Source organism: Pteronotus mesoamericanus, unplaced genomic scaffold (genome assembly GCF_021234165.1).
Source record: "Pteronotus mesoamericanus isolate MK-2021 breed Mesoamerican mustached bat unplaced genomic scaffold, CSHL_Meso_final scaffold_21, whole genome shotgun sequence".
Lineage (NCBI taxonomy): Eukaryota > Metazoa > Chordata > Mammalia > Chiroptera > Mormoopidae > Pteronotus > Pteronotus mesoamericanus.
Window position 1 is genome coordinate 25,711,570 of NW_026555310.1, and position 20,975 is coordinate 25,732,544.

At 35.4% G+C, this 20,975-nt stretch overlaps 1 protein-coding gene across 1 annotated transcript in view; it reads left to right on the top strand.

Moving 5' to 3' along the window:
* The window catches only part of SLC15A5 (solute carrier family 15 member 5), an 80,562-nt gene that overhangs the window by 17,954 nt on the left and 41,633 nt on the right, over positions 1-20,975 (top strand). The window contains exons 4-5 of the mRNA XM_054590913.1: positions 7,617-7,831; positions 13,983-14,169. Of these exons, the coding sequence (XP_054446888.1) occupies positions 7,617-7,831; positions 13,983-14,169 (402 nt within the window). The remainder of the gene's footprint in view (positions 1-7,616; positions 7,832-13,982; positions 14,170-20,975) is intronic.

Here is a 20,975-nt window from a genome sequence, read left to right on the forward strand (position 1 = left end):
TCTTGCTGTTTTCTTCTTCATGTTGTAATCCCTGAGAATGTTCATTAAAATTATTATGTTTTAAAATCAGTTGGTACAGTGCTTCTCTGTCTGGTTAAGCCACTAACTTTTTATAAAATTTAGTGCATTTGTTCAGTTTTTCTTAATACTTTGAGGTATTTTTTAATTTTAATTTTGTTTCAAATCATGTAAAATTTATGTCCCAAACATGGTCTATATATTCCTTTAGAAGTTACTTTATATAGTGTTAAAGAATTATCATTCCATTTTTAATTAAAGAAAATACTAAAATTTTATATGTGTGTATATATATCTCTGTGTATATGCATTCCCCCTTCTTATATAAGCAGTAACATGTTAGTCATAGTTTTTCTCATCTTCTTTTTTTCATTTAATACAGCCTAGGAGTTGCTTCTTAACTGTATATGAAAATATTTCCTTCTCCTTTTTATAGCTGCATAGTACTTCATTCTGTGGTAAACCACTGTTTATTTTACCAGTCTTATATCGATGCATATTTGGGTTGTTTCTCTACTTTTGTTGTTAAGTAGGTTCTAATGAATAGCTTGATGTATAGCTCCCTTTGCATTTTCCCCCAGCATGTCTTTAGTGTAGATTCCTGCAAGTAGGATCAAAAAAGTAAATCCATGTATAACTTTGTTATATATTGCCAAATTCTCCTCTACAGTGGTTGTATCATGCTGCATGTTTTCATTAAAACTGTATGAGGCTGTCTATTTCCCCATAGTCTCTCTAGCACAGTACACTGTTGTTTTTCATTTTTGCCAATTTGAGGATGGAAAATAGTATTTTGCTGAAGTATTAATTGGCATTACTCTTATTATGAGGAAAGTTAAATATCTTCTCATTGCTGTAATTTGAGTTTTTTTAAGTGAACTATCTATTCATATATCTAGTCCATTTTTCCTATAGGGTTGTGAACTTTTTCCTTCAATTTTTAAAAGATTTTTATACATTGAAGATATTAAACCCCTGTCTGTGATAACAGTTGCAAATATTATTCCCATTTGTCATGTCTTTTAACTTGGTTTCTTGTGTTATTATCCATATACAAGACTTAATAAGTTTGTTTGCTTCATCTTTTGAGGGGCAATATGGTTATAATAAAATTTATCAATCTTCTCCTTTATTAATTCTAGATTTTGAAGCATGGTGAAAAGTTGTCCTCAATCTCAGATGATAAAGGAATTCATTCATATTTTCTTTTGGTATTCATATTATTTTTTTAACCTTTACATCTCTGACCTATTTGGAAATTTTATTAGAATATGTTTTAAGAGTCAATTTATCTTTTTTACACATGACCATCATCAACCTTATTTACTAAAAAGTCTGTATTTTCTTCACAAATTTGAGATGTCACCTTCAAATATACTGCCATTTACATTTCTGCGGTTTCTATTTTGCTACTTTGATCAATCTATTTATCGATCTTGTTTAATTATGACCTTAATTTCTAACATATTTTATTTTTAGTAGTATTTTCATAACTACCACCCTCTCTACTACTTATCTATACAATTACCACTAATTATAATGCAATGAGTTGTATTTCAAAAATTAAATGCATTCACCAGTGTTATTTCATTTTCACTACATAGCTGTGAGCTATAGGAAGGGCACCATGTATCTTTTTACAGATGATACTTTGCCTCTGCTTCTGTAGCGCCCTGCATATATCTCTAAGACTTTCTCTACCATGTTAATATTGAAATGACCTATTTACAAAAACAATTATAAATCCTATGTCTTATACATACTTGGAATATGGTAAATGCTCAATCAGTGTTTGTTATAGGGAAACATAATGACAATGGATTTTTTTTTAAAGGCTGAGTCTGTATGACACCCAAAACTATTTGTACAGAGGCATGAGTTTTCTATTAAGTCTAATGGATAAATTCAAGGAGGCAGTATGACATGTAGATGTAGATGTTTTCAACTTCTAACATTTGCTGATAACTACGGTTTGATGGGACAGGCATATTACTATATAGTGCCTTTGCTTGTTAAACTGAGTGCAAAACTGAGACATAATTTCATTAAATGACTTACCCAAGACCTCACAGGAATGGCTAAAATAGAACCAAAACCCAATCCTTATTTTCGTAGCCTGATTTTATTACACCACAAACTGAAGCAGGGAAACACAGAAAATAGCACCCACAGAAGCCTCTGGCCCTTTCTCTCAGAACTCTGTTGTTTGTGGATCACAGCTAAACAGTACATGACCTCCTGGTAGTTTGAAATGAGTTTAACATGGAAAAAGATGTCTGAGACATCATCTCTGTCAGCCCAAATAGGAAAAAGAATTTAAATATAAACTTTTATTAAAAGACCACTCTAATGTTTTCTGGAATGTGTAATTATCAAATAATTCTGATTTTTGTGAATATGTATATATAATGCATTCCCATGTATAATGAGCACCCATGTTTTTGCCCAAACTTTCAGGAAAAAAAAGCTTTCCATTTAGTTTTTTAATTCAAGTTTTTATTTATTTATATTTAGAAACACAACCAATTATCATATTCCAGGGTATTATTTTGTATATGGATATTGTTATTGCTTTCTAGAGTTATATTTTTAATACATAAGCATAAATAAAAGAATTAAAAACATTTACATAGATACAGAATTAATACTACCCATGTATAATGTGCATCCTTATTTTTCCCTCAAAAATTTGGGCAAAAAAATGCACATTATACATGGCAAAATATGGTAGATACCTACATACATATATACAATTTTTAGAGTCAAATTTTCTAAATAACTATTTAGTATCAATCCCTTTGCTTTTTAATCTCCTATTTGAAAATATGTTAACCTAAATAAAGCAATACAATTCTTCAAGTTATACAGATCTATGTAATTAACTGCAAGCCTATACTAGTCCATATGTTATATTTTTTCACATGTGATAAGGTAAACTTTCTTTGGACATTTACAAAAAATTTATTAGCTGCAAGTAAAATTATAATAGATAATGTTCATCAGTGATTTACTTTACACAATACTCTATAAAATGAATAGTCTGGAGTTTTTTCCTCTTGTTTTGTTTTGTGTTGTGTTTCCAAGTTGTAAGATTACCCAACTCTGATGAAGTAAAACTCTGTCTTCCCTCTAGCAAAATATATAATCTTTATTTTGGCTTCTTCCTCTCTGATGACTAAATTGGAAATTCCTCAAAGCTGTAATTCAAAGCCATATGTGACCTTAAAGAAATGATTTTTTATGTGCTACCTTTTATTTTAAGGTAACTTTTCAAATGTGGACCATGCATTCCATTATGTTTAGCTGTCAAGCACGGCCTTCATTTGCATTTCTTCCTACTGCTATAATTTTGAGAACTGGCAGGTGACCAAAGAAGAAAAAAATGTGCATCTACCATCCAGAGTGCAATGTAGGCTTTTTTATTATAATTAAGTAGCATAGATATTCAAGATTAGATCAAGGTCAGAGGAGCAGAACATCAGAACCAAGGACTTAAAGGTACAAAGAATAGAAAAATTGCTTTCTAAAGTTTTTTTTAATAGTAATGGTGACAATCTTTAAGTTTTGCAATAAAACATTTTAAATAGCTCATCTGTTTTATTTTAAAACGTGCATGCCTGGTGTGCTTGCACATTAAACAGGAGCTTGAAATCTCAGTTGCATTTTCATTCCAGCTTTTTTTCAACTTCCCATTTCTGCTCCTGGTGCAGAAAAGCAATTTTAGAATTATAATGACAATGGATTTTTTTTAAAGGCTGAGTCTACATGACACCCAAAATTATTTGTACAGAAGCATGAGTTTTCTATTAAGTCTAATGGATTAATCCAAGGAGGCAGTATGATGTGTAGATGTAGATGTTTTCAACTTCTAACATTTGCTGATAACTCTACGGTTTGATGGGACAGGCACATTACTATACAGTGCTTTTGCTTGCCCTCTCCAACTAACTTACTGGCTCCCTCTCAGTCCAACAGATCAATTTAGGTTACTACTTCTCTTTCCCTTTGACTTACAAAGCACATTGTTCTTTATTCTTCCATATTCTTGGCTAAGTTTCCTCGTCCCAGTTGATGCAGAGCCCTAGGATTCATTCTAGAGACCCTGGCTCTTCTCTCCCCACCCTTTTTCCCTCAGTCACCTCTAGCCCCATGGTTTTTAATGCTAACTGCACACCAAGCACTCAATTTCATATTGATTTCTCTTATCACTTTGAAACTCATATATTCAACTTCCTATTCAATATTTTGATTCAGTTATCTATTGGTCCCAAACTTAACCTGACCAAAACTCAACTCTTGATTCTTCCAACTTCAAACTGACTTATTTCTTATATTTTCCATCTCAGTGTAAGTCACCAACACCCAGTTGTTTAAGGGGAAAATAAGTAGCCTTCTTCAATTTTTTCATTTCTTCAACCTTCTTCCACATCAGGAAATTCTATTGATTGTACAAAAATACATCCCATCCTGTTCACTTATCTTCATCGTGACTACTATATGTCCACCTCACCACTACCTCTTGCCTATCTCCCAGCTTCCCCTCTGTTCACTAAAATCCATTATCCATACAGCTACTGAGTTTCAGAGTAAAATTAAAAATATATATATATCATAAGATACCTTTTCTCTGCATGAAACATCTCAATGGTCTCTTATAACACTAAGGATAAAATCTAAGAGCTTCTTACTTTGACCTAAAAACTGGCCCCTGGTCAACTCTTGGACCTCATCTCCTCCTGGTCTTCTCACTGAGCTGCTGCCTCATTGGTCTGTACTGTTCCTGAACCTCTCCCGGCTCATGACATACTTGGCATATGCTTCCTCCAAGGCTTTGTGCTCACTTCCAGTGTATTCAACCTGAAGTTCAATTTTCAACTTTTAAAGTCTCTATGCAAGACCCCACAATGAGTCTCTATCTTATCTGTTTTGTTTTTATTATTGAATTTGGCTAATATTTCCCTGTTTGTTTACTGTCATCTCCACCAGGAAGAAAGCTCAGGGATTTGTAGGTCTTGTTTACTGCTATATTCTTAAGGCCTAGAAAAGTCCCTGGCACACAGTAGTTACTTAATATATATGTTAATGAATAAACAATTACATTCACATTTGTTTGGCATCAATTATAAGCACACACAGTGTTGGCTAAAATGTGAAGCCTCATTCATTCTTAATCATTTCTTGTTCTTAACCATTTTGTGTTTGTTGCTTTATATCACCACATCAGATACAATTTTACTTGTTTAAATATATTCATTTTTCAAAGTGTGTATTCAATTGAAGCCAGTTCTACTCAAAGCCTGACCCATGGAGCAGAGCTGATCAATAAATTGTTTGTTACTGGTATGCAACAAAATAAATACAGAGACTGAGAGGAAACATGAAGTATTTATGAAAAGTTACATTTTATGTCTGTTGAATTTAATAATAAAAATATAAGGACTTATATTTTGTATGTCTTTGTTTCTTATTTAATTCTTTTGGTATTTCATTTTTATTGTATTTCACAAATGTATTCACCATGGTAGTTAAGGATTTTTAGAAAACTTCATCTTTTCACACACCTAGTTTAAGATGCACTAATGTAAGCTATCTTTCTTTAGAAATAGTATGACAGTGGTATTTAATGTTTAATAAAGTTGAAGATATCAATTTATTATGCAAGAAATATTGATATGTTTATACAAAAGAGACATAGTAAGTTTAAAACATACATTCAATAAAGTCCTTAAATTTGAAATATAGGAAGAAAATTGAGGATGATATCTTTGGAAATAGTCTTTCATCTTGCAAATAGTTATCATTTAATAATAAAGCCTATTTTAAAGCATAGAGTAAGTTGGATCAGTGCCAGTAATAACACTGCTACACAGCTCTGTTTTGCAAGAGTTGAGCAGAGAACAGGTTGATAAGATACGGAGACAAGATCATAAGGAAATGTCAGGAAGTTAAGCCTCCTAGCCCAGACCTGTTCAAATTCGGTCTCTAGACTGTTCATCAAGACATTCTCAATTCTCATCTTACTAAAACCTTAAGTAAACTAATTGAAGTAGCTAGGAAAGTCTCATAATAGAGCAGTCCTTCTTGCAATAATAAAGAGCTATCCCTATTACTTTTTTCCTAAGAGATACAAATCTTGGCCACTCACAAGTGTGTCTGGCCCTTTGGTCTTCTCAGTCCCTGGGCTGTTTATTTGTGTTTGGAAATACTGACAAAAAAGAGGCAATGGTGACTGAAAGCCCATCCCCTGTCAGCAGTTACCCAACATATTTCCACTTGACCTGAACACACTTCACCGAGGCCACCAAAGAGCCACTGCTACAAGCATTCCTGGTCACTAACAATTGACTGGATTTGATTCAGTGACTTGGAGGTAAAAGGCTCCATATTCAATTATCAGGCCCCCAGCTTTCTCAATTAATCAAAGACTGACATAATAGGTCTATTACAACTCTTAAAGAAAAGACCAGATCAAATCAATATAATCACTCTTTAACCTTAAAAAAAAATGTTAATATACTTCATTTAAATATAAAACTCAAAACTCTATAGCATTTAAATGAGCTTGATTAGAATGCCTTTCATCTAGAATTTTAGTGTAGGAAACTTGAACATAATTAAAATGGCAACCAAACTATATTTTGAGTTTCTAAAGCAGTCTTCTTTTTAGAAATTCAAACATTTTCCCATTTACCATTTATCCTGAAACTATGATTTGGTATCCATATAATTTGTGGAAGGGTCTTTCTGGTCAAAGGGTTCTCTAAAAAATTTTAACAATCACGATGGCACAACTGAACTGTTAAATAAAGAGGGGTCCCTTATCTGTCATTGTATCAAGAAGTTTTAATGGAGTCAAAAAAAAAAAAAGGTGGAATCTGAATCATAAAAGAAGCAACAATGCTATTGCAAATCATTAGCAGTGAAGACTGCAAACATCTAAAGCAATAAAATGCTTCTGATACTAAAGCGACAGTCATCTAAACCCAGAGGAAACCACTGGAAAAGTCAAAAACCAACTAATCCAATCTGAACTTTTAGTGACACTATCAACATGTATAAAGGCATTTGAAGAGTTCAGAGTTTAACCTTATGTCTGAGATTCAAGGATAAAGTCAAAGCAGAGAACACATTTCCCTTCATCTCCATGTCAAAATAAGAAACCACCTTCTACATGACAAGTAAAGTGAGGATTATTTATATAACACTTTATATTTGAAAAATTGTACCAGTTCTTTGTGTTAAAGCTGTAAAAGAAAGTTCAGGTTGTCTTATTCATTAACAAGTTAAAGTTAGAGACTTCTGAGAGGTTCTAAAATTTTTACTTTGGTGTTTTGTCTCCTTTCTTTCCTTTTTAATATGTTCCCACTGATGTTAGCTTTTTAATGTTTTACATCAACTGTCAAGCATCACCTGGAGCTGGTCACCAGGATGCCAGAGCCCTTGTCAGAGCTTGTTCCTTTGAATTCAACCCATTGGGTGCTAAAGCCTTCTCAGTCACTTGACTGTCCTTTATCCATATAAGTGTCATCTTTCTGACTAACATCTTGGAAAACAGAACAGTTCCTTTACAAATACATAATATCTCCAATTATTTGCAGGTTATTCCCTCCTGACAACCTTTGGGGTGTTTGTTAATGCACTGAAAACATGCTGTCTGCGACATCTTCATGGAGAACTGACAAGCTGGTTAGACCATGCCAAGGAAAAAAACGGTGGCCGCTACAGTGAGCTCCATGTGGAAAACACAAAATTTTTCTTCACTCTTCTCCCTCTCTTCCTTTTTCAGCTTCTTTACAAAATATGCATTATGCAGGTAAGAAAGGGTAATTAATACTACCCCCAAGACCAATAAAATAATTGCATGTTAACAAATAAACACTTTTTTCCATCCCAAAAAGCTCTTCCCATACATTTTTTTCTGATAGTTAAACTGTAAATGCTTCTAATTATTACAGGCTCTAATTTTAAGAGCTAAGTGGGGTCAGGTGGAGGCATTCCTGAGGCATATCTTGGTATGTCGTTTCTCTTGTAGAACTATAAATGTCTTCGAGTAGGTGAGGACAATATTTCAGAGTGCATAGTTATAAGGCATAAGAGCAGTAAACGAAAACATGAGATCTAAGAGCAATTACCCAACCTCCCTTTCGCCAAAGGTTTTGCCTTCCTCCCTCATTAAGCCTTTAAAAACTGGTACTAACAAGTAGTTAAAATGACTGATTTGAGTACCACCCCCACGGTACTCTTAAGTGCTAATGAGCAAGTGATTCTCTCCCTACCCACTCTTAGTTCCTTGATGAATCAGTGCCTATGCCATGGAGCAATCAGAGGAAAAACACTACATCCAAAGTATCCTTTATACTTTAAAGTGATTTAAACAATTTTTGATGCAGTAATGCTCAAAGACTAAATTACTTGTGAAGAAATATTGTTGTAAGTATATTTATTGATTCTGCTATTACAGTTGTCCCAATTTTTCCCCTTTTGCACCCCTCCACCCCTCCCCTGAACTAAGCGGAGTGCCCCCCTTCCCTCCAGCAATCCCACCCCTTAGTTCACGTCCATGGGTCATGCATATAAGTTCTTTGGCTTATCCACTTCCTATACTGTTCTCAACATCCCCCTGTCTATTTTGTACCTACAAATTATGCTTCTTAATCTCAGTACCTTTTCCCTCATTGTCCTTCTTCCCCCTCCCAGCTAATAACCCTCCAAATGATCTCTATATCTATGATTCTAGTTGTTTGCTTAGTTTGTTTTTGTTCTTATTTTTGTTTTTTATATTCAGTTGTTGATAGTTGTGAGTTTGTTGCCATTTTAATGTTCAACGTTTGGATACTCTTCTTTTACTTAAATAAGTTCCTTCAACATTTCATACAATAAGGTGATGATGAACTCCTTTAGCTTTACCTTGTCTAGGAAGCACTTTATCTGCCCTTCAATGTTAAATTATAGCTTTGCTGGATAGAGTAATCTTGGTTGTAGGTCTTGCTTTTCATCACTTTGAATACTTCTAGCCAGTACCTTTTTGACTGTAAAGTTTCTTTTGAGAAATCAGCTGATAGTCTTACAGGAACATCTTTATAAGTAACTCTCTGTTTTCCTCTTGTTGCTTTTAAGATCCTCTCTTTATATTGAACCTTTGGCATTTTAATTATGATGTGTCTTGGTATTGCCCTCTTTGGGTACAACTTGTTTGGGACTCTCTATGCTTCCTAGACTTGTATGTCTAGTTCCTTCTCCAAATTAAGGAAATTTTTCTTTCATTATTTTTTCAAATAAGTTTTCAATTTCTTGCTCTTCTTCTTCTCCTTTTGGCATCCCTATGGTTTGGATATTGGCACTTTTGGAGATGTCTTGGAATCTTCTTATTCTCTCCTCTTTTTTTTGAATTCTTGTTTCCTCATTCTGTTCTGGTTGAATGTTTATTTCTTCCTTATGTTCCAAAACATTGATTTGAACCATAGTTTCCTTCCCTTCACTGCTGGTTCCCTGTGGATTTTACTTCATTTCATTGAGCGTAGCCTTCATTTCTTCCCGTATGCTTTTGGAATACTTAATAAGTTCTCTGAGCATCCTTATCACAGTGTTTTGAACTCTGCATCTGATAGGTTGGCTACCTGTTTCCTTTAGTTCTTTGTCTGGGGTTTTGTTCTGTTCTTTCATTTGGGCCGTATTTCTTTAACATCTCAATTTGGCAGCCCACCTGTGTTTGTTTTTGTGTATTGGGTAGAGATCCTGTGACTTTCTATAAAAGACACCTGTAAATGATGTGGGGCAAAGCCTTAGGTAAATGCCAGGGTGGGGCAGCCCACTTCACTGCTTTGTGGTTCTGTGTGGGCAGAAGGCTCAGAGAGAGGACTTTGCCATTGCCTGTCTTCTGGGTGTTTTCCCAGCACCTGCACCTTTTCCAGTCATTTCACCCACTCCCTGGATGCAACTGGCACTCTTCCAGCTGTTGTCCTGGTGTTGAATCCCAGGATGGGTGGGTTTGAATATATATTTTAAGACCTTGTGGGCCTTTTAAGCACAGTTTCTTGTAAATCCAGCAGTTTATTCCACTGCCCCAACCCCCACTGGTATTTTACAGCTGGAAGTTATGGGGATTTATCTTCCTGGAGCTGGGACTCTGGGCTGTGTGGTTTGGCCTCGGGCTGGGATTGCTTCCTCCCAAGGTGCCCCTCCCAGTTTTCATCCACCACACATGAACCTGGGAGACCCTGTTCTGTCGGCCACAGCCACTGCCTTTCACCACCACCACATGTCATCTTCTCTGCCCTGGCTCCCCATCTCTGCTCCTCCTACCCATCTGGATGAATACGGCTTCTTGAAGTCCTTGGTTTTCTGACTTCCATACAGTTCGATTTCCTGGCAGTTCTGGGTGGGTTTTTTTCGTTTGTTTTGAGGTTAGCTGTGATCCTTCTTATGGCTGTGCAAGGAGGCAAAGCATGTCTACCTACGCCTCCATCTTGACCAATAATCTTGAAGAAATATTATGATCATATAGCAAATGATCACAAAAGTCATTAAAGAAATTTGGGATTTTGTTGCAACCCCAAATTGGAATTTAGATGACTGATGAGTGAGTTGTATTTATATATCATAGACCAACAGAGCTGAAAAGAAACTTGGAGGTTAATTTACCCAACTATCCATTTGTTGAAGAGGAAACTAAGTCTCAGAAGAATTAAGTGATTTTGGAGGGGAGAAGTCATTCACAGAGTTAACAGTAGCAAAAGGAACAGCAGAATATGCCTTCTAACTCTTAATATAATGCTTGTTTCTCTAAACCCAGAACTAGCAAATGGCTTGCAGGCCGTATCCAGCCCATTGTCTTTTTTTGTATGACCTGTGGAATAAGAATGTTTTTACATTTTTATATAGTTGAAAAAAATCAAAAGAAGAAGTATTTTTGTGGCACATGAAAACTATATGAAATTCAAAATTCAAAATCCATAAATAAAGTTTTATTCTAACACAGCCGTTCTTGTTTGCTTGTCATACTATGTTCTACTTATGCATAAAAACAGCAGAATATGGGGGCGGGTGGGGCAGGGAAAAGTGGTGGCAGGAAAATGGAGACAAATGTATTTGAACAATAAAATAAAATAAAATTAAATTAAATTATTCCAACTAGCGCACAAACACACACACACACACACACACACACACACACACACACACACCCCCAGCAGAATAGAGTAGTCGTGGTAGAATGAATATGTGCAAATATTTTCTATCTGATCTTTTAAAGAAAGTTTGTTGATCCTCACTCTAAACAATATGAAATCTAGGCTGATTTAGCATATTCGAACTCCCTCCTGATGCCACAATAGTAGTTGGCACAAAAAACCCAAAATATTGCCCATATATATGATAATTAATATCATAAAAATGTTTTAGAATGAATAAATTAATAGAGTACAAAATTACTAAGTGATTCATAGCTAACCTTGAATTTTCTGTGCAAATAACAAAAATTACTGATTTTTTAATCTTCATATGTAGTGATACCAGATATTTCTTTTGACTGAGCCTTCTCTGAAAAATGTCATATACTTTTTAATTTGATATAAATTACAATAAATTCTGATAAACTAATTTGTAAACATCTCACCAAATCTAGATGCCTCATTTTATTGCAAAGAACTAAAACTAAAACTTAGTGGTAAACTCTAAGTGTCATAGTTTCTGAAAGATGACTTCACAATATCTAATTTAATCCCCACAGCAAGCCTACATAGCTTGAGGTCACCCTATTGGTATGTGGCAGAGAGGCCATCTTAACGCAGGGCTGGCATCAACATCAACACTTTGCTATTACCCACCATGCCTCTCTTGCAGCTGAGTTAAAAAATCCCTGATACAGACTCTATAGGTCCCAAAGTATATACAGTCATGTTCACGAGAAACTACAAAGAAAATTGTTAGAATGTACTTCTCAAGAGAGGCAGAGGGAACTTCCATTGGGATAGACTGGAATTAGATTTTTGCCTCCAGAAGAAATAATCACCAGTATAAAAGAAATCAAAGAACCAAGAATAAAGCATTATAGAATTCCATATTTTAAATTTAGTGGCCATTATTGACCTTCACTTCCAAGACATACATTTAAAATATGTTGACATTAAGGCCAATAATGTTGCCATTTGACATTACTGGCCATTCAAAGGTGAAAATGAATCTCTATTGACAGCAATTATTTCTGAATACTCAGAGGTTTCTCTGAAATAAAAGTATTTAAAATTTTAAAAGGGGATGATTTCAGAACTTGAGGCAGCAGCAGAAATGATTTCAAGCTTTCAAGACACTGGAGCCTTTTTTAGATTAGGCAATATATTAATATTGCTTCACTAAAGATTAATAGTACATTTGCCACATTATTAAGTTAACAGGTTTCTATGTCTGTGATTCATGCTGATAATAACTTTATTTCTATTAACAATAATTCTCATTTGAAATCAGTAACAGAAACTTCCAGGTTTTGCTGGGAGACTTTCAGTCTTACCGTGGTTCTGCTGCCAGCACTTCTTCAAAAAAACATCATTCATTTTCCTCCGATTGGGTGATACGTGCATGATAATTTTTTTGAACTAGGGCAGAACTAGCTAATGTTCCCTTCACTCTTGCCATCCATACCCAACCAAAACAACCTGTGTGTACAACCCCATGGGTCAAATTAAAGACTGGAAGATAAGTAACCATCAGGACATTTTATAGAGATAGAAAAAGATATCATGGAAAATGTGGTCCATTCCTAGGTTTAAGCAGTTAGCATAGCAATAGGCTCGTTTTACAATTGGTGGGCTTGTTAACAGCTGTACTGACCTATGACTTTGATTCTCTCATACCCTCTCTAATTGCATAATTGATAATAGAGAAGGGGTTAGTGAAGGTTTCTAACAAGAAGTTATTCTCTGGATGTTTAAGCAAGGCTGCTCTCCCCGGTGGGTGGGAAGGCAGGAATCTTAAGGTAGTTCACACGCTGTTAAGAAAAACTGGAGAATACGTTCCTCAACGGCAAGGCTGGGGTTGACTCTTTCTCCTGTGTAGTTAGTAGCTTTGTGTGCCACTGAGAATTAAAGAAATGCTCTGTGCTGCAAACAATAATGATAAAGATGTGATTATTCCAACAAAGCTCATAAACGAAGAAAGTGAAGAGAGGTCCCCTTTTCTTTGAAAATGTGAAGAGGCTCCAAGTTAGGGTTGGAGTTTTAGTTAGTATTTGGGTTATTTTAAAAATGAAATTCTGACATGACTTTGAGGGCAGGGAGTGGGATAGAGGATTTTTTTTTTCATTTCTTATCTGCTACTTTATATACAAACCTTTTTCATGTAGTTCTCTTTTTGGTTGTGTAGTACCACATGGTTGATTTTAAAAGACAGTATAGACACAAGTATGTCTTCTTTTTACTCATGTTTCTTGGCTCATGTTAGAAACAAGACCAATATAGGGAGCCCACAAAAAAGCCTCCAACAAATAACGTGTTTCCACCCTGGGTGTCTTGTCTTAAGGAAAAAAAACCCCATGCCATTGAACTAGATGCTATATAAAGGATCTATTCTAGCCCCAACCCTTTTTATTTATTTTTTATCAGAGTTCAAACAGATATCTTCAATACTTTCTACTGTCTTTTGCTTTATTTTTCAAAAAAAAAAAAGCTACATGCAAAATTTAAATTATTTGATATTTTATGTGTCATCCTAAGCAAAAATTAGGGCCACTTTTACTTTTCATAGGAAAATTAAGAAGATAGGTTAGATGACAAAAGATTCCTCTGTAAAGAATTAGTAGGTAAAGCTCCTACTGCACTTTGACAGCTCGTAATTGGGGCCTTGCAGACCTGGGAAACATCCAGACCACCTGTCACAGAGTGCATGCAAAAAACAAGGTATATGCTGCAGGACTCTTTCTCCCAAGTTAAACCACTGTCCTAATGTGTGACTCCCTTGCCCCTCAAACATAGGTTCCTTCAGGGTACTACCTGCAGACCATGAACTCCAACCTCAACTTGGATGGAATTCTTCTGCCAGTTGCAGTAATGAATGTCACCAGCATCCTACCACTATTAATTCTGGCTCCTTGTATGGAATATCTCAGGACGTGCCTATTTCCTGCTAAGAGAGATGGATCATTTCTGGTGGCATGCATTAGTAAGTACAATTTACCATCACAGATGAATTATTTGCAACCTTTTAAAATAAAAATACACTCTACTAAGATCTAAGCTAGAGATGTGCTCTCTAGCAAAGCTGATTTTGACAAATTGGGAAGAAGGTGAATTTGAGAGTGATAACACCCAGCTTCTCAAGTCTCTATGCAGACATCAGTGTCCCATTTTCTTCCCATTCTTTTATACCTCCTCAGTAGGCACACCTAGTAGAAAGACATGGTGAAACTTTCAGTACCACCAAATGACCTACCCTTCTTCAAGTAAGGTGGTCTTCACCCCCAAATCAATGTTGAGTAGGTTCTTAAAAATTAATACAGGTAATGAAACTAAAAAAGTAATATGAGGTTGTACTCCAGAGGCATAAACTTCTGAACCTGTAGCAAAATTTATTAAAAATTATTACTTTGATTAATAGCTTCAGTATAGTACTTTCTCAAATAGTAAGGTATATAACAATAATTTCCAAACATTTTTCTTGCTTTATTGAGATATAATTGACATGTAACATTGTATAAGTTTAAGGTATACAATGTGATAATTTGGTACACATTTTGCCAAATATTTACCAGAGTAAGCTTAATCAACACATCCTTTACCTCCTCGAATGACCATTTTGTTGTTGTTTGTTGTTGTTATGATTGGGAATATTAAAGCTCTACTCTTATTTTTTAGTAAAAAAAAAAAAATAGGATATCTGACTTAGAACACAACTAGTGGACCATAAAGTAACGTTCCTGTGACTAAAATGGGACAGGGGGAGCTGAAGTCCATTCTGATCACACTCCCCTCTACCTCGCTGTGGACCCTGGGGCACTGACAGAGAACAAGAAGACAGGGGCTGGTCCCGTAAAATGAGGCTCAGTCTTAAAGACTGGAGAGCACTGGACCTCAGCCCTACTCTGCCACTGAGGTGCTACTGGGTGACTTTGAAAAGCCACCTAACCTTTCTTGTTTTCTAGTTCTCTCATTATCCTCATTGAGGAACATACCCTAGATAAACCCTGGGAGTTTAAACTTTACCTTAGATAAACTTTGGATCCTTCTGCAAGATTTTTGAAATCACTTAGGATGACTCCAGGGCCTGGATCGTGGTCCTGACACCTACTGAAAGCTCTGTAAACATTGAGTCATCATTTGCAATTGTTTTCTAAACAGAAACAGAAAGCAAAGAGAGTTGGAGACTCTTAAGAATTATCATACAATGGTAACCTGTTATCTTATTGTCTATTTGAGAAATAATTCCATTGAAATAGTCAGGGCCAGGCATTTCAAAGGTCCTCTTTGCTAACCTGTTCTGGCTCTTAATTCCTCTTTTTTAGATTTTTTGGAGACTGTGCAGTCTTCTAGTAACCCATTATTATATTTTTGGGGGTCTCTTTGTTTATAGAAGCTGCACTGCAGTGTGTGTGCGTTTCCTGTTACTAAAGAAGGCCATCAGCAAGATTGCTCCTGACCACATCGCAAATTAGACTTCCTTTTGGAAAGAACGCAGTGACTGAACTTACCTTGGTTTATCTTATCTTGTTGTCTTCAGTTATAAAGGCCTTTAGTACATAAACTTTTCTGATTTATTTTCTAAGTCAAACCCTGACATTATTTATTGTAATAGGTTTAAGCAAACTATAAATATTAATAGGTTTTGACAATCCTTAAATCTTAAAAAGTGTTTGTGTGTGCCAATGTAGAAATCCCAAAACCAGTATTTAGTGAATGTTCAGTATTATTTGTAGATGTACATACCCTCAGCAAGTACACTATTAAAACAGAATGAACACAGGACTAAATAGACACAAATGTATTGCAAAATGCCAAAACTTTTGCAGTCTTGTACAGCATCATGAAAATCCAGTCTGGGCTTCCAATTTGCTTAATTACAAAAAAATTCTTATATTGGCTACTTTATGAAAATATGCTATACAACATGGTTGAATGAATTACTTTAGAAATCCTTCCTGAGAATAAAACATCTTAAATTCACTTTAAATATAAGCAACTTTCTCTTGGACAGTTCTCCAATCTTGCATATTTCAAATCAAATAGTTTCTAAAAGAAACATACAATTTGGGGGGATAGAGGAAAGTTAAAGTTATCTAATATACTGTTTGATATTAATGAATTAAATATTTCCCTTCAAGATTGCTAACAGAGTTGTTGGGCAGCAAAAAACAAACAAACAAAAGAAAAAACCTAGGCTCATTTAAAAATAACTGAACTATGTTCCTTTGAGTACAGAATACTGAATTCAGTTGTTTCTGAACCAGACTTCGTTCATTTGTTCGCTTACATACTTGTTCATTTATCTGCATGATATTTTGCTGTAAAAATATTTAAAACTATGAGGATATGCATCTTTTTTAAGTAGGTGTTTGAGTTAAGTTTTCCATATCCTGCTTATTATTATAAAAGCTTAAGTTTCATCAGGATATATAAGCATAAAACTAGGGTAATTTTTATTGTAATTTATGTAACTGAATTAGTCTAACATTAAAATTTCCTATCACTTTGAACTCAAGTGCCTTAGAAATGTTAGGGAAAGGTGGAGGGATTGAACAAAAAAGGAAGAAAAGAGGAACAACTCATGGACACAGACAACACCGTTGTGATTGCTGGGCAGGGGTCGGGGGAGACGAGTGGCAAGAGGGTTTAGGGCAGATAAATGGTGATGGACGGAGACTTGACTTGGGGTGGTAAACACGCATGTGTGCCTGAAACCTGTGAAGTTTTGTTAACCAGGGTCACCTCAATAAATTCAATTAGAAGGAAAAATATGAGGAATAAGTGTATAAATCATGAACAAACAAATATTTATGAGTTGTTAATTTGAACCTAGGCACCTCCATATACATATCCCATTTAAACTCATGATAAACCAGCATTTGCTAGGTCAAGGGTCTCAAAGATAATGTGTCATTTGAATTCAGCTATTCTAATTCTAAGGTCATTGCATTATTTTTATTTTTTCAGTTCCCACCTGAGGATATGTTTATTGATTTTAGAGAGAGAGGAAGGGAGAGAGAAAGAAGGAAGGAAGGAAGGAAGGAAGGAAGGAAGGAAGGAAGGAAGGAAGGAAGGAAGGGAGGGAGGGAGGGAGGGAGGGAGGGAGGGAGGGAGGAAGGAAGGAAGATGTGAGAGAGAAACAGCAATTGGTTGCTTACCATATGCGCTCCAACAGGGAATTAAACTCCCATGTGTGCCCTGACCAAGGATCAAACCCACAACCTTTTTTTGGTGTGCTGGATGATGCTCCAACCAACAGAGCCACCCAGCCAGGGCTCACTGTGTTGTTGTTGTTGTTATTATTATTACTATTATTCCAACTACCAGCTATACAGAGTTGCTAGGTTAAATAACTTAAATTATCCGTGTTAATTTGGTGTCCTTTCTGTTGTTTCCAAATAAGACCCTGAAGTGAATGAAAAAATTATTTTGTCACCACAATGGGAAACTAGTCCTTAGACTGCCACTCCATATTCAGTCATTCTCCTTCCAGGCGCTGCGATGTCTAAGGAGGCAGACTGTGCAGACAGTGCCACCGCCTCATGTCCGATGTCGCAATCACAGCCCAGGCCAAGAGTGAGGGATGGGGCGCCTCATTCAGTTGGCCAAAGTAAAAATTTAATAAGGGAAAAAATAAACTTACTTCTTTTTATCTATCTTATAAACAATGCAACAAAAGATGGGTTTCTGATTCAAGGGATGCCATTCATCGGTTTAATCACCTGAAGACTACTACTACACCTAAAGAAATCAAGAAGTATATTACAGTAACAGCTACTTTAAAAAGTCTCCAAAACTTCCAGAACTGTGAAAGACAGAGGCTCGATATGCTCAGAGTGTTTTAGCAAGACTCTATTTTTTTCTAACCTTACATATGAGGGGATTTATCTATTTAAAAGTCAACCTTAATTCCCCAAATATTTAGAATCTGATACCATTTTGATTAATCCGTATGTCATAATTGGATATACTTCATTTTAGCCCTTTCCAGTTAAAAAATATTTACATCATGAGTATTTCCTTTCTTTAGCATTAATTAAAATCCTGCAGTATGTGGCATTTAATAGTTAGTGCTGACACACACAAGTATTAATCTGACTAAAATTAGCCTAATTAAGATTGTTATTAAGCCTTACACAAAGCAGAAGTGTACAACACAGTAGGTAGCAATTATCTTGGCTTTTAAATGACATTTAAATTGAAATGTGGATGGAGTACATTCAAATATCTGCCAGACCTTCCTCTTTAAAACAAAAACTTGAAAACTTAAATTCTAACTCTTAAGTCCTTTATGATGTAGGTACAGACAAGATGTTGGTTGGTTTTTACGTAATCAGTAACTTTTACTAGTTCTAATAATTGGCAGTAAAACAACTTTCTTTTTTGGTAGGAATCAAGGTGCTTGACAAACTAAAAATTGAGTCAAGGATCCAATCACCATCACTGAAAATAGTAGTACTTCAGCAAAACAACTTATTCTCTACTATAGTTTCAAAACTGATAGATTTTTCCAGAAAATACCACAGTGTTGCAAATAAACAGTGTTGCATTGCAAATACCTGATGGGAAGAACAATGTGAACCCTAAAAGAAAAAACATGTAATATCTAGTCTGAATAATTCGTTTGTTCAATTGTTCATTTGTTTAAGGAAAACACAATAATATTCTCAGTTTCTTTTTTTTTTTAATCCTCACCCAAGGAGATGCTAATTGATTTTGGAGAGAGAAAGGAAGGGAGGGAGAGAGAGAGAAGAGAGAAATATCGATGTGAGAGGGAAACATTGATTTCTCTCGTATGGCCCTGACTGGAGACTGAACGTGCAACCCAGGCATGCCCCCTGACCAGGAGTCAAACCCGCAACCTTTCGCTTTATGGAATGATGCCCCAAACAACTGAGCCACACTGTCCAGGGCAGGTTCTTATTTTTAAAGTTGATATCAATATTGTAATTATATTTGTGGTAAAGTGGATCATCTAGTACACCATCTAAAGCAAAAATTGATGGCTTATAGATACCTTCATGTATCTGATCTCATGTAAATGAGTTACCTGTTCCATTCTCAGAAATTAAGACCCAAGCTGAATCTCCTGAGATGAGTTTCAGTAGTCTAAAGAGAAACAAAAGACAGAATATGGATAGCATAGTTCAGAGAAATACATCACTAATCGGAGAAACAATAAAAGTAAAAAACATATGCCATTCTAATAGTCGGTAAGAAATACCTTCCACAAAGGCAGCAGATACATAAAACAATAACATTATAGCTGTCTTTGTGAGAGTGGTTTATGGATGTTCTCACATGAGCAAATATCCTGTTCTGGAAAGGTGCCAAAACCATGGATCCAAGGACAATTCCTCAAGAGCTCAATAGAATTTTCATATTATGGTTGTGTTACATATCAAAGACTCATACATCAGACTACCCATAAAAAACCCATACTTTTCTCAGTGAGTAAATTTAGCCAATAACTGAAGAATCTTAACATTTTTATTTTTTTAGTATGAGATTTTGCTTCAGCATGAAATAGCAGGTACAACCTTAATGTTTGAATAAATTCTGACTTTCTTTTCTTTCATTGTGTTCTAATTTGGAAAATTATTACATGGTAGAATAATAGAATAAACTATAAGAGCTTCAATACTCTTATGGACTTGTCTACAACCACACAGCCAATATTAAAACATACATTATTTATCTGAGGATAATATCTCCTTTGGAACCATGTGCTTTATCTTGTAAATACAGGTCCACTAGAGGTTTAAAATGTGTACATTCTGATAAAATGCACTCTGCTTTGGATGAGTTATGATCTCATAGAAGTTAAGAATAAAAATGGAGCGGATTAAATTTAGGTTGGAATCAAACTTTCTTTTGAATTTCAAAAAAGTCATTTTTCACCAGCACCAGAGTGCAGTAGCAAATAAAAAACAAATGTGGTTATCTAGATCCTTCAGGTAAATTATGCTTGGCCTTAAAATGCCTGGGTAAATAAGTTAAATATTTGTGCTTTCCTTGAAATTGTCTGGAGAAATGTCTTTCATTGGATTTTGCTAGATCACTTCTCAGAGGGCTCCATGCTAGAGCAGCACTTCTCAGAATTTAATGTGTACGGAAATCTTCTAGGGCTCTCGTTTAAATGCAGATCTGACTCAGTCCTCCTACAGAGCAGGGTGAGAACCTTCATGGCCAACAATCCCCCCTGGTGATCCCTAGGCTACTCTCAGCGACTACACTCGGTATCAAGGACAGAGGAAGCCAAAAGATTGTTCCCTCACACTTCATACCTATGTGCACACAGCCATAACCCAGATAAAAATACCACAACTTCTTATCAGGTCAGACCTAAAATTCAAGAGTTGGCAATAAAAGCTGATGACTTAAAAACTGCACTCATGGGCCAAATCTAGCCTTCCATTGGCTTTTGTGCCTCCTGCAAGCTAAGAATCTTTTAACTGATGAATGTTAGCAATTGATTTGATGATAAGAGACAATAACTTTGAACAGCAACTAAATGATTGAATTCCATCAAAAAAAAATGTAGAACTTTATTGTATCTCTTGTTACCTAAGTACCTACATGGCTTCGAAATTTGCCTTTGTTCTACAGAACTAAAATGTTTATTACTGGCCTTTTACAGAAAAAAATTTTTTTGCTGGTATCTTGTCTAACCTATTGCCTCTAATGCTATTTCCTGAATAAAATATAAGCCTTTTTGCATAGTACATGTGATAAACAAAAAAAAAGGAGGGAGGGGTGATCATGATTTTTTATCTAGATTACCCTAAA